Here is a 14763-nt window from a genome sequence, read left to right on the forward strand (position 1 = left end):
TGGTGTCCTCTCCTCCAAAGAAATATTTAAAGCAAATTTTAATTGCAGCCAAATCCAGTATGTAATGTCTTTACTATTCAAGTTTAATGTATTTCTTGCTGAAAGATGTGAGGTAGTTTAGTATGCAACAGATTACCTAGAAAACAGCCAGGTATTATGTATGAAATATTTGTGCTGGTTTGAAGATAGTCCCTCTAAATCATCAAGAAGAAATAAAATAATTTACAAAAAAAAAAAAAAAAAAAAAAAAAAACCTAGGATCATTAGTGAGTAGTAAGCAAAGCCAGAGCTGGAATTGGCATTTGACATAGAAGGTGGCAAAGCCTTGAATAATGTGACTGGAGAAGCACTTGGAAGACCCTACCTGTCATGGACTATTTTTCTTCATACACATGGCACAATGACTTTATTCCACTAGTAAACATTCCCTACGAAATCATCTACAGAACTGTCACTTGGTCTTTTTCTAAAACTCAACCCTCCTTGGAAGATCATAAAATATATAGAAGAAACAGTTAGGAGTCTGAGCATGGTAGTGCACACCTGTGGTCCCAGCCGTGGAGGCTGAGCTGGGGGTGGGGCACCAATTGAGCCCAGGAGATCAAGGCTGCAGTGTGTCATGATCATGCCACTGCATTCCAACCTGAGGACAGAGCTACACCTGTCTAAAATTTAAAAATAAAAAAAGAGATAGGAAACCCTGTTTTGGGTCCTCCATTGGCTATGTGACTTTAGATAAATCACTTAAATTCTCTGGGATTGCATTTACTTTTTTATTAAAAGAGAAATTTCTAGTGTCTTCATTTTTCCCTGACCATTTGTATATCCCCTATATCCTTAATCAGCCACTCGCTTTCAGTCTTAGCTTACAAGCTTTCCCTGATAGACAGAGATCCCTTCATTTACAAGATTTATTATTATTATTTTGAGACAGAGTCTCATTCTGTCACCCAGGCTGGAGGGCAATGGCGCCATCTCAGTTCCCTGCAACATCTGCCTCCCAGGTTCAAGTGATTCTCCTGCCTCAGCATCCCGAGTCACTGGAACTCCAGTCATGTGGCACCAGGCCCAATTTTTGCATTTTTAGTAGAGATGGGGTTTCACCATGTTGGCCAGGCTGGTCCCGAACTTCTGGCCTCAAGTGATCAGCCCACCTGGGCCTTCCAAAGTGCTGGGATTACAGGCATGAGCCACCACACCTGGTCTACTCACAAGATTTTTTACAATATAATGCTTTCCATACTCTTGGGTAATTGTAATTAACTAACTTATGAATCCCCAGACTGGGGTCTTCCAGAGGACAGTGCTTGAATTGTCACTATTATTTTTCCAGCCAAAGATACATTCACTATAGTTGTATTACAATGGAGACTTCATGTCCTAAACTCCTAAATGATTAACCTCCTAGTGTGAAATAATGTAAAAGAATTTGTCTGATCAGTTTTATCTATGACAAAAGAGATATGGGGTGCGATAGGCTGGAAGATGAATGAGGGAAGAGAAGACTAAAAAGAAGAAAAAAAAGAAGGCAAGAATGAAGCTCGTTGGCTCACACCTGTAATCCCAGCACTTTGAGAGGCTAAGGTGGGCAGATAACTTGAGGTTAGGCCTGGCCTGTGTGTGTGTGAGAGAGAGAGCACGAGAGAGAACAGACCTTTACATCTTTTAATTTCTGACACAGGCTAACACTGCCTAATCACTTTGACATTGACCACCATGAAAAAAAAAAAGCAGATGTGATATGGGCAGAATTGATTTAACCAAAACAAGGGAGAGAGTGAAAAAAAAAAAGAAAAAAATTTCCTTTCAGGTACACCTGTTAGAATAGGGAGAGAAAGCACAATAAAAATGTAGAAAGCTTAAAGAGTCCCTGGGAATTACATACGTTCCATGGGTGAACTTTTAACTAGATTTGAAGCTTCTTTTCAAGTTACTGCTGAAAGAAAACTAATGGGCCAGGAACTACCTAAGCTATTTCAGGCAACCAGGCAAATGTTAGCTGGGCAAGAAATTCTTGAGATTATCTAGGCAAACCCCTCACTTTACAGATTAGAAAACTGAAGTCAATTGCATATAGTGACCCGGAGTGCCTTCAGCTATCTCAGGGACAGGGATCAATATGCAAGCTGATGTTTGCTTCATGAACTGTGTCTAAAAGATTATAGGCATTTTCAGAAGAAAAATTGGGTGATGATTATTATTTAGTTGCCACTTTATACTCATACTCTCTCTCAGAAACTCTCATGAGCCTTGCCTTGGTAGCATCTTTCCAAGAAGGTCCTTCTGACATTTATTTTCCTCAACACTTCTGCAGACATCTAGAAGATTCATTTGAGCAGAATGGAATCAAGCAGGATATATGATGAGAATAATGCAGATCAAGACAAACACAAAGGCATCTCACCTTCCAGGAAAGATCTGCTGGGCTTGGTGTAGGACTTGCAGAAATGACTTTTATTTTTATAAGAAGGCGCAGTGGCTCATGCCTGTAATCCCAGCACTTTGGGAGGCTGGGATGGGTGGATCACTTGAGGTCAGGAGTTCACAACCAGCCTGACCAACATGGTGAAACCCCATCTCTACTAAAAATACAAAAATTAGACAGGCATGGTGTCAGGTGCCTGTAATCCCAGCTACTTGGAAGGCTTAGGCAGGAGAATCACTTGAACGCGGAAGGTGAAGATTGCAGTCAGCTGAGATCACGGCACTTCACTCCAGCCTGAATGACAAGAGCGACACTCTGTCTCAAAAAAAAAAAACAAAAAACAAAACATTAAAATAAAATAATATTGGAACAAATTAAAACTAGAGACTCAGAACCATTTCAGATCTGTGCAGCAGACCAGCTGATGCAACCTATTTGAGCCGTGGATTGATATTTTTTTTCAAATGAGATTTTTTATGTTGGTTCATTGTATTTTCTAGATCTAGACTCTATGATAAATATTAGTGGCACCTCTAAGGGACAGAAGTGATGGATGTGTGTCAAGTGTGTGAAATGCTACAGAAACCACATGTGGGCCGGGCATGGTGGCTCATGTCTGTAATCCCAGCATTTTGGGAGGCCAAGGCAGGCAGATCACGAGGTCAAGAGATTGAGACCATCCTGGCCAACATGGTGAAATTCTGTCTCTACTAAAAAAATAAAAACTTAGCGTGGTAGCGCGTGCCTGTAGTCCCAGCTACCGGGGAGGTTGAGGCAGGAGAGTCACTTGAACCTGGGAGGCGGAGGTTGCAGTGAGCCAAGATCTCGAGACTGTCTCTCAAAAAAAAAAAAAAAAAAAAAGGAAAAAAAGAAAAGAAACCACATGTGTTGGCAGTGGAGGAGAGAGTGGCTAACAGGGTTAGACCAGATGGTAGGAGAGGACAGTTTCCTAATTCATCTTAATATCCATCCTGCTCAATCACTCCCCGCTCTTTTGAGGGATGGTATTGGAGGAGCCAGACACCCTACACCTCCTCAGCTAGACCCCAAGGAAGGTCACTGTAACTGGCTGTGCATTTTGAATTGCTGCATATACATGTGAATATTTAGAGATACATAATTATCCACAGGTTCCATATCCTCAGATTCAACCACCTGTGGATCAAAAATATTCAGAAAAAAAAAACAAAAAATAATACAATGAAAATGATGCAGATTTTAAAAAACAATAGAGCATAACAACTATTTGCGTACCATTTACATTATATTAGGTATTATGAGTAATCTAGAGTTGATTTAAAGTATACAGGAGGATATGCTTAGGTTACACACAAATTCTATACTACTGTATATCCAGCACTTGAAGATCCACAGATTTTGGTATATTAGAGAGGTCCTGAAACCAATTACCAGAATTACCAAGGTACCAATGAACAACTGGTGTGTGTGTGTGTGTGTGTGTGTGTGTGTGTGTGTGTGTGTGTCCTCCTATGATATCTCACCTCCTATAACATCTCAGGAAACTTTCCCTAGTGTCACTTTTAGGATGAGATTAGAGGCTGAATAAAAAGTGGATCTGATTACAATGGAAGAGTTGACCTTTGCCAGAGAATTTGACCCATTAAATATGGCTATTGTTTATCTCAAACTGACCCTTTCCAAAATTAAGTTTTCTTTAAAATACCAAAGGTGTTGGGGTGTGGGTTTATTTTCCCTTCTCTGCTAAGTTGTCTGGATTCTTTAGATCTCAGCTTACGTAGATAGTCTAAATAAGAAGCTGACTTTAGAAAGTTTGAGGCCCTGAATATTTTGTCAACACAAATCTTTAAGCTACTTTATGACATTAGAGCTAAAAGGAGAGTATCACAAATTAAACTACCTACAGAGTCAGGCAGATAACATAAATGAGTTATGTTGACTCAGTACATTCAGAAACTACACACTAATACACATACAAATCAGTGTTCCAATTCATTTTAACTTTATTTTTTAATTTTATTTTTATTTCATTTATTTAATTTTGAGACAGAGTGTCCCTCTGTTGCCCAGGGTGGAGTGCAGTGGTGTGATCTTGGCTCACTGCAACCTCCACCTCCCGTGTTCAAGCGATTCTTCTGCCTCAGCCTCCCAAGTAGCTGGGACTACAGGTGTCCACCACCATCCCTGGCTAATTTTTGTATTTTTAGTAGAGACAGGGTTTCACCAAATTGTCCAGGCTGGTCTTGAACTCCTGAACTCAGGTGATCCATCCACCTCAGCCTCCCAAAGTGCTGGGATTACAGGCGTGAGTCACCACACCCTGCTTCTTCTTGACTTTATAATAACTCATGAAGTAGGTCCAGTTATTAGCCATAGTTTTGCAGATGAACAGCTATGGTACAAAGTTTAGTAACTTGTGTTTCCCACAGCTGGTATGTTGAAGACCCAGGATCAGAATACAGCAGTATGGATCCAACTTTCTACATTTAGCCATTTGGTTCTTCTGCCTGCTAGCAATAAATAAATATAGTAATTGATAGCAAAGTACTACAGAGGAAAAATAAGCCAGAGTGAGGGGAAATAGAGAAAACCATGGAGAAATTTATTTTTTTATATAAAGGCCAAGGAAAGCCACTTTCAAGTGGTGAGATTTCAGCTGGGCCTTGGCAGCTCTCCGAGAATGTCCCAAGTACTGCAAAAACAGAGGTGCAAAGGTCCCAAGGTAGGCATGTGACAATGTAGCAAAATTGGAAGTGTTGGAGACTATTACCAACAATGGTACAGAATGAGACTTCTCAACTCCAGCCAGTTGTTTCCAGACAGGAATGCAGACTGCTGTCTTAGCCTTTTTTACTCTGGACCCCACTTTTGTAGAGTCTTACTCAGGAACAGAATACCTAAGACTGGGCAATTAATATGAATACAAGTTTATTGACTCACAGTGCTGGGAGGGAGAAGGAGGGAAAGGGAGGGAGAAGAGAGCTGACTCATCCTTTTATAACAGTACTAATTTTGTGAGGATGGAGCCTCATCACCTCATGGCCTAATAATCTCTTAAATGTTCACCTCTTAATACTTTTAAAATGGCAAATTTCAACATGGATTTTGGAGGGACAAGCATGGAAAGCATAGCAACCAGTGTGGCCATATCTTCCAGTTTTTCAGTAGCACCAACAAGTTTTTAATGTATGGTTTCTTGGTTTTTAAATGTTCACATCTAACTCAAAAAAATCACATTACTATGGCCAAACAAATAATATATGCAGACTGGTTATAACTCATGGGCCACTAGTGTTTTACTGTCTAATTCCCTTGGTTTGCATTCCTGAAGACAGAGACCAGAGAGGGAAAGCAATTTGTCCAGAGCCCTACAGGTGGTAGCCAAGCTAGTCTTAGTTAAAAATCCATACTCTGTGGCCAGGCACTGTGGCTCACGTCTGTAATCTCAGCACTTTGGGAGGCCGAGGTAGGCGGATCACCTGAGGTCAGAAGTTCAAGACCAGACTGACCAACATGGTGAAATTTCATTTCTACTAAAAGTACAAAATTAGCCAAGATGGTGGCGCACGCCTGTAATCCCAGCTACTCAGGAGACTAAAGTAGGAGAATCGCTTGAACCCAGGAGGTGGAGCTTGTAGTAAGCCGAGGTCATGCCATCGCACTCCAGCCGGGGCAATGAGAGTGAAACTCCATCTCAAAAATTAAAAAAAAATCCAGGCTTTGCAGCCAGACTGCCTAGGTTTGAATGCAGGGTCCGCCACTTACTAGTCATGGGACCTGGGGCAATTGCTTAACAACTCCAGGTCTCAGGTTCTCATCTTTGAAATCAGAATAAGAGATAATCCATGTAAGCATTTAGAACAAGCTTGTCCAACCCACAGCCCACAGGCTGCACGTGGCCCAGAATGGCTTTGAACATGGCCCAACACAAATTCATACACTTTCTTAAAACATAATGAGCTTTTTTTGTGATTTTTTTTTTTTAGCTCATCAGCTATCATTATCATTAGTGTATTTTATGTGTGGCCCAAGACAATTCTTCTTCCAATGTGGCCCAGGAAAGCCCAAAGATTGGACACCCTTGATTTAGAACATATGGGGTTCAGACATTCAATAATGGAAGTAGTCAATGATATTTGCTGCTATTATCATTATTCCCACAAATCCATTTTTTCCCCTGTCTTCCACGCTAGATTACATCAAATGCCAGCACAGCCTTCAAGTCAATCAGCTCAATCAAGTGTTTGGTGTAAATAAAGGTTTTATAGGACTTTATTTAGGTTCTGCTGCAGTCCCTAATATTATAAGACTGAGAAGCAGTGCTGATAAGAGAGCTGCTTTTTCCTGGAAGTGTTTCTTTTGGATTTATATTTGAAACAAGTTGAATCCTCTGAGCTCTTGCAAGGACCAGAGGTAAATCAAAGCAGCAATTATTTCTCAAAGCCAGATGTGACCTTGCATCCCATCAGCCAGCCCATTCTCCTGGAGGGTTGTGATGAGAAGCTTTGACACTCCTGAATGTGCCTGAGGATTTATTTGTGCCTAATCATTAGCAAGGGGATGCTGAGTCTGATACAACTGATGCTGTGGAGAAGAGGGGACACTTATGAATCATTCTACCTTAAGGAAATTGTGTTTTCCACCTTGTATCAGAGAGACATAAATTAAGGTGATGAAATGCCAGGAAACAAATGGGCTCTAAACCATTCTAAGGGAATTTTATGAATTTCACTGTGTCTGGTTTTGTCTTGAGACAGAGAGTGACCTTATGTCTCTAACCTCAGCAGATCGGAATTTATAAGGGATCTTAGGGAAGGATGAGCTAATCTTGTGCTTCTCAGTGCGTGGTCCTTGGACCAGCAGTACTGGCATTAGCTGGGAACTTGTTGGAAATGCAAAATTTCAGGTCCCATCCCAGAAGTAATCACAAACTCCAGGAATGGGGCCCAGCAATCTGTGGTCTAACAAGCTCTCCAGGTGATTCTGATCACGCTTGAATTTGAGAACTCATGTAATTCATCTAACCCATAAGGCCTGTGCCATATTAACATCACCTGATGATCTTTAAAAAAAAAAATACAGCTTGGATCCCACCTCTTTGTAGTCTTAGGCAGGCTAGAATGGAACTGGAGTGGGGTTTCTGACCTCCTCACAATCAACACTTTGAGCTGGAGAATTCTTTGTTGCATGACTGCCCTATGCACTGTGGAATGTTCAGCAGCATCCCTGGTCTCTCTACCCACTATACCAGTAGGACATGTTTTGACAAACACGTCTGCAGACATTGTCAGATACTTCCCTGTAAGGCAGAATTGCTCCCCTGCCCGTCCCACCCCGTTGAGAACCACTGGGCTAGAGCATAAGTATTTTACAAGCACCCCAGTGGTTCTAACATGCAGCCAGGACTGAGAACCACTGACCTCATCCAACCCTATCTTTTTAATTGTCAAGGGAGACTGCAGAGGATGAGCTTTAGTGGTTCTATATATAGGTAAAGGCACACTTTCCCAGCTCTGTATATTTTGTTCCTAATTGGAGTCCATGCCAATCAGAACAGGCAATCCCAGGCAGGTGAATGTGTTTTTAGGAGAGCTAGTTGGCCATCTCATCAAATGAATCCCACCCAAACTCAGAACCCATGAAGGGACCAAAATGAAAACAAAGATGCATGACGGGGACTATTGCCAGCTACAGATGTGTCCAGGGTAACAGTGATTACCTCTTTGCTACCTAGCCCCACAAAATGGGGTTTCAAAGGGAAGGAATCGGGGAGGGGTTACTACCCTTGCCTTTCAGATATTTTCTCCCTGTGCTGATATGTCCTGTCTCTAAAAGAGTCATGATCATAACTTATTGTGCCTGTCTTGTGCTCTAACCTTTGTTTGCCATGTATGTTCTCTGATTCTCTTCAAGCCTCAGACATATGATTTCTTACATGCTTCCTCTAAGCTAGGCCCTCACCAGATTCAATCTTTGTGCAATCTTTTTTTTTTAATTTTTTAATTTTTTTTTTTTTTTGAGATGGAGTCTCACTCTGTTACCCAGACTAAAGTGCAGTGGCATGAGCTTGGCTCACTGCAACCTCTGCCTCCTGGGTGCAAGCGATTCTCCTACCTCGGCTGCTGGAGTGGCTGGGATTACAGGTGTGTGCCACCACGCTCGACTAATTTTTGTATTTTTTGCAGAGACAGGGTCTCGCCATGTTGGCCAGGCTGGTCTCTAACTCCTGGCCTCAAGTGATCCACCCACCTCAGCCTCCCAAAGTGCTGGGATTTCAGTCGTGACCACCGCACCCAGCCTGCTTGTGCAATCTTGAAAACACTCCAGAAGAGTGGGTATTATTGTCCCTATTTTACAGTTGACTGAAGTGAGGCTCAGAAAGGTGAAGTGACCTGTGATCACACAGTGGCCAAGTTTATTCTGATGCCAAAGCCCTTGACGTGTAACTGAGCAGTGTACATCCTTCAGGAACTACTCACATTTTCCCAGCTGTGTCAACTGAGCCTCTGAGAGGCTAGGCAGTAGGCAGAATCATGTTGCTGACACCCCTGTTGTAATGTCTTTTCACCTTTTTCCTTGGAATAAAAAGGTAGCTACAGTCATGGCCATCACCTCAAATGAGCCTTCCAAATGCAAATGGGCAGCCGGACAATCTCTACATCCCTGCATTTTGCTGGTGGTGCCCAGAGGGGAAAAAAATGAATGCTCCATCTTTGGGGTCTTTGTGAAGACAGCAGGTGACACCTGTTCTTTCTGTATTGGCAGGTCTTGTACAGATGGAACAGACAAAGCAGCACATCTGTCATTGAAACAAATAAAACATCGGTGGAGCTTTCTTTGCCTTTTGATGAAGATTATATAATAGAAATTAAGCCATTCAGTGATGGAGGAGATGGCAGCAGCAGTGAACAAATTCGAATTCCAAAGATATCAAGTGAGAATGCCTTTTTTTTCTCCCTTTTCTCCTGCCTGTCTTATCTTATCAACCTTCCAGATGAGTCAGGGGTTGAAAGACATTCAGCCTGCAAAAGAAGACTTAAAAATGGAGGACACTAAGCCCCCTTCTCCAGATGTTTGCTGGCCACAGGCAGTTTCATGCAAAAATCAGTTTGCCCCCACCAATCTACTCAGTTGCTAATCAAAAATCAGGTTAAAGCAGCCCCGAATCAGTCACTAAGATTTTCCTTGTCAACCTTTGTAGTTTGCAGTGCATCTGTGCAGTTACAATTTAGAAAGTTAAAAGCATGACTCAGTTAGAAGGAACAAGCAAAAGCATTGTTAAGTATGCTGTAGCAGTTTTTCTCCTGTGAAACAGTGTATACAGTTCAATGTCTTGGAAATATTTTGGATTCATTATTTATTTTGAATGGGTATATGTAACTTATGTGCATCAATGTATATGTCTCTCTATAGTCAAGATTATTTTCACTTTCAAATATTGTTGAATAGCATGTGAGAATAGTATTTTTTTTGAGCAAACATTCAATTCTGTTTTTACAAATATCATGTTTGTAAATAGCAGCATATTACTTTTTGCTGTTTTGTGTGATCTCATTTATTTAAAGAAAAAAACAAATCCACGGAGACAGAAGTGAGGTCAGTGATTGACAGTGGCTGGTCAGTGGGAAATAGGGGTTTAATGGTACTGGCTCTTCATTTGGGATGACAAGAAAGTTACAGAGCTTGATAGTGGTACCGGTTGCACAACATTGGAGTATACTTAGTACCACTGAATTGTACATTTTAAATGAGTTAAAATGGTAATTGTGTTATGTGTATTTTGTAGCAACAAAAAAATGATTGTTAGGTATCTAAGTGTAGATTTTCACAGGCTTTCAGATTTAGCAGTTTGGAAATTAGGGAAACAGTGAAGGCTGGAGATAATAAATTTTCAAGACATCAGTAAAGAGGTGATATTTTAAATTATGGACAAAATCCTCACCACCGTCCTGTCTTTTATCCATGTGATGTCCCTCTGTTAAAGGGTGATATGCCAGTGTTTCTGGATGGGGTTCATATTTACTGTGTGTTTTTTGCATACAAACACAAAAGGTATTTTTGTCTCAAAACTGGGGACAGTTGGATTCTACACTTCACCAAACAAAGCCTCTAACTTCTGTCAAAAGGGAGCCAGATTTTTGGTGAGATGTGGAAGTAACCTCCAAGCCATCAAAATACAAGACTGGGGTTAATTTATCTCACTTCATTAAAAATCCCACTTTATACTTCATACTTGCTTATCATTGCAGAGATTGGTATTTTTAGGTAGACTGATGATTCCTGGTTTTATTCATTACAAAAACATATATTAAGCAATTATATTGGTGTAGTTATTAGATGACAAGGACACGACTGTGAGCCAAACATGATCTGTTTCAAGAGATTTTTCATCATGTTGATCAAAGCAACCTTACAAGATTGAAGAACTCCCAAATGACAGTTGATAGCTTCTGACTATGAAAAATGTAAGGCCCATAAGAAAATGTAAAAAGGACTGAGGCTATTTTGTTTGGAGAAAAGGGGTAGATTTAGACAGGCATGGGTTTGAACCCCAATGTAACCATTTACTAGCTGGGTGATCTTAGACAAGTTATTTTATTTCTCTCGGCCCAAATTATTGCATCTATTAAGTGAAGTAATAACAATACCTGGCCTTCATCCAGTTTTTGCAAGATTTAAGTGTCATATTCATCTGTGCCCAGGCACAAAGATAGAGTTTAAAAGTGAGTAGCAATTTTCATTTTGTTGCATCATTGACATAGCATGGTGTTTATCAGTATTGTTACTAGTAATATTGAAGTTTATTCTCACATTAGATGGAACATCCACATTTTACAAATGCTTTGACAGAGGTACAGGGCTGTCCTATACCCTACTCCCAGGTTCATAGCTAGGCAGTCATAGAACTGATATTTAAAAGCCGTTAAGAAATCATCATTTCTAGTAAAATCAATGCAGTTCTGCTGTTTCAAAAAGCCCTGTGGCCCCTCTTTCCTTCGAAGCCAGGATGGGGCTGTTCTGAGTGAATTTGTTCTTTCTTTACAGATGCCTACGCACGAGGATCCGGGGCTTCCACTTCAAATGCATGCACGCTGTCAGCCATCAGTACAATAATGATTTCCCTCACAGCTAGGTCCAGTTTATGACAAAAGTTATCTCAAGGACTTACTGTTTATACTATAAGCAACATTTAGCTAGTTGTTTTGAAGACACCCAGTACTAAGTAATATTGTTGTTCAAGTACATCTTATTACTGGAATAAAAATGTTTTTTGCTTCTTTAGGAATGGCATTATACAGTACTTCCTCAAAGCAAATCTAGCTTTGTCTGAAGTTTCTTTGGAAACTCTGCAATGCACTGAAGACATCTGTAATATGATGTTACCAAAGCAGTTTACATATGTCCTTATATGCATATTTTTTATTATATATTTAGTGTTTTATAGAATTTTTTAAAGTTAACATATAATGTAGATATTAATTTTTTCCTCAGCTGTAAAATGCTATGGGCAACAGAATCATGCAATTATGATTTGAAAATATTTCCTTTAAAGACAGAGTTTGAAATTCATCTTAGTAAACAAACTGCAAATTACTCGTACAGTTTTACAAGGATCTCGTGGCAGAACAGCTGAAGACTTGGTCTATAACTCAAGGCTGCTGTATGCAAATTACTCTTCAAGTGGTTAATGCATTGAATCAAGTCCTTTTGACATATACTATATGTTTTCTCATGCCGTTGTGAATTTTGTTGTTCAACACAACTTGAGATGGTTTCAGGAATGGCTGCAATCTCAAAAGCTAAATTTACTGCCCAAGAGGCACCTTGTGCAATATTCCCATCCCTGAATTTAGCATTGTACAGTAAGATTTTCTTTACACTCAACTAAGTTAGCATTGTCTTTGTAGTAGCATTATCTTAGACATTAAATTTAAAGTAAAATATCCTGTAGTAACATAGACCAAAAGTTACTATAGTTAACCAAGTCTTTCAAAGGATAAAAGATAATTTTATTATCTTTAACTGTATCTATTTTGAATGTAAATTTTAAAAAAGTAATTCTCTGTCAATGGATTCCTAATTTCTTTAAAAATTTCTTATATATATTATGTGTATCTCTGTAATAATAGAGCCCTCCTTTTGAATCAAAATTACATATGGAGTTTGGAAGATTTCACCTATTTCAACAAATAGTTGCTGCAAGAATTTTTAATATGACTCTATAAAAGATCTTTAGTACAATTGTATGGTTTCTTGATGATTCTGTTTTGCAATAGGTAGCCTAGTTGCTTTATACGCTTTACCTTCTAAGTCTTAAAATCACACATTGGAAAATGACAATATCAACAAAACTGTATTCTTATGAAATGAACTATTTGTTATAATGGGAAAGGTTTTGTAAGCCAATGCTAGTGGAACAGTGACATAAAAGGCAATGAAATTTTCTATAAACATTTTCACATGTAAACACGCTGCCACAATTTCTTCTTTCTCAGAGAACTCAGATTTGCTGTAATTTGTCATTTTTGCTTACAAATAATATAACTTAGTTTTTCAAACTTCTAGTTATATTTATCCAATAAAATCATAATCAGGATTCCATTTGTGTAAAAATTAGCGTGGTAACTGGAAAAAAAATATTGTCAGTATTTCAAGCTGTGTTCCTTTCTTAATTTAATATGATTACTTCTATGTTAAAATAAAATGAAATTTAAAATCACATGCAAAAAAAATCAACAAAATAATAAAATGAATGAAAAAAAGATGACACCCCAGGGAGTTCCCAACCCCAGTGTAAATGATATTTACCAGTGATATAGCATATGTAAACTTTTTTTAAAGGTATTGTTAATAAATATTCTCTCATTTGTAAAGATACTTGTCTTTTGGGAGCATTTTTCCTGCCTGCCTGTCAGGGAATTTGTTAGCTTACCCTTGTGCTAGTTATAATTTGGGATTATCGAGGGACTCAAAAGTCTCTACCCAAATCTAGATGACCCAGAGCTATTCCTTTGGAATTGACAACCCTGAAGACACCATTTCAAATCCTCTTTGGAAGTAAAGAGGGTCCTAATTCACAAGTAAATGTCCTAAAGATGAATATTTTCTCTTGATTAGCTAAGTCTTTTGTATATTTAAGTATATCTGTTGTTTTCCTCACTCCCATTGCCAAAAGGATATGTTCTAAACTTTCTAAACTTGAGCATTTAAGCCCCCCCCCAACTTTTTTTTTTTTTTTTTTTTTGGAGACAGAGTCTCACTCTGACACCCAGGCTGGAGAGTGCAATGGTGTGATCTCGGCTCACTGCAACCTCTGCCTCCCAGGTTCAAGTGATTCTCCTGCCTCAGCCTCCTAAATAGCTGGGATTACGGGCACCTGCCACTATGCCCGGCTAATTTTTGTATGTTTAGTAGAGACGAGGTTTCACCATGTTAGTCAGGCTGATCTTGAACTCCTGACCTCAGGTGATCCGCCCACCTCGGCCTCCCAAAGTGCTGGGATTACAGGTGTGAGTCACTGCACCCAGTCTTTAAGGCCCTTTTTAATCCAAAACAATTTAACTGTGTATCCAGTCACTCTGAGCCATCCCTGACCCCTGAAGACTGCTTGCTTTTGGTCTCACCTCTGTGCCTTTGGTCTTATGGCTGCTCCTTCCTCAAATGCCCTCTCCATCCTTCTCTCCCATCCAAATCCCAGCTGTCCTAGGGTAGCTCCAGCCCCAGTTTGTCTGCAAAACCTTCTCATGCTTCAGTCCTTTATGACATTCTTCCTCTGAATTACCTGCAACCCCTAGCAATGCCACTCATTTAGTAATTAATCAGATACTACTTTTGGAAATACCGTGTACTGTTATCTTGCATTTTAATTTAACTCCTGTATTGTTACTTACTTTTCCTTGTATGTATGCCTTGTCTTCCCAACTAGATTGTAAGCTCCTTGAGGGCAGGGACTTTGGTCTTATCTTCCATGTACTCTCCATAGTGCCTAGCACAGTGCCTTGCAATAAATACTCATTGATTAATTGATTGAAGGGGTCTTTGAAGTAGCATTTTACATCAGTTGCCTACCTGTGTGCCATAGTAAACCAAGCAGGGAAGACTGTGTCACTACTTTTGTGATGAGGTGAAAAGCGTTAAAAGGCCTGGCTTCAAGTCCAGTAACTCATGCCTGTAATCCCAGCACTTTGGGAGACCAAGGTAGGCAGATCACAAGGTCAAGAGATGGAGATCATCCTGGCCAACATGGTGAAACCCTGTTTCTATTAAAAATACAAAAATTAGCCAGGTGTGGTGGTGCGTAGTCCCAGCTACTTCGGAGGCTGAGGCAGGAGAATTGCTTGAACCCGGAGGCAGAGGTT

The 14763-nt window shown here is 39.9% G+C and overlaps 1 protein-coding gene across 6 annotated transcripts in view; it reads left to right on the forward strand.

The window, feature by feature from the left end:
• Positions 1-13282, forward strand: part of CNTN4 (contactin 4) — a 969481-nt gene extending 956199 nt beyond the window's left edge. For all 6 annotated transcript variants that reach the window (XM_032289676.1, XM_032289672.1, XM_032289675.1 and 3 more), the window contains 2 exons: positions 9170-9338; positions 11450-13282. In XM_032289676.1, the coding sequence (XP_032145567.1) occupies positions 9170-9338; positions 11450-11550 (270 nt within the window). In that variant the 3' untranslated portion in view covers positions 11551-13282. The remainder of the gene's footprint in view (positions 1-9169; positions 9339-11449) is intronic.
• Positions 13283-14763: the final 1481 nt, after the last annotated feature.

The sequence above is a fragment of the Sapajus apella genome, unplaced genomic scaffold, assembly GCF_009761245.1.
Source record: "Sapajus apella isolate SASKATOON/1434 unplaced genomic scaffold, GSC_monkey_1.0 scaffold23, whole genome shotgun sequence".
In the NCBI taxonomy this organism is placed as follows: domain Eukaryota; kingdom Metazoa; phylum Chordata; class Mammalia; order Primates; family Cebidae; genus Sapajus; species Sapajus apella.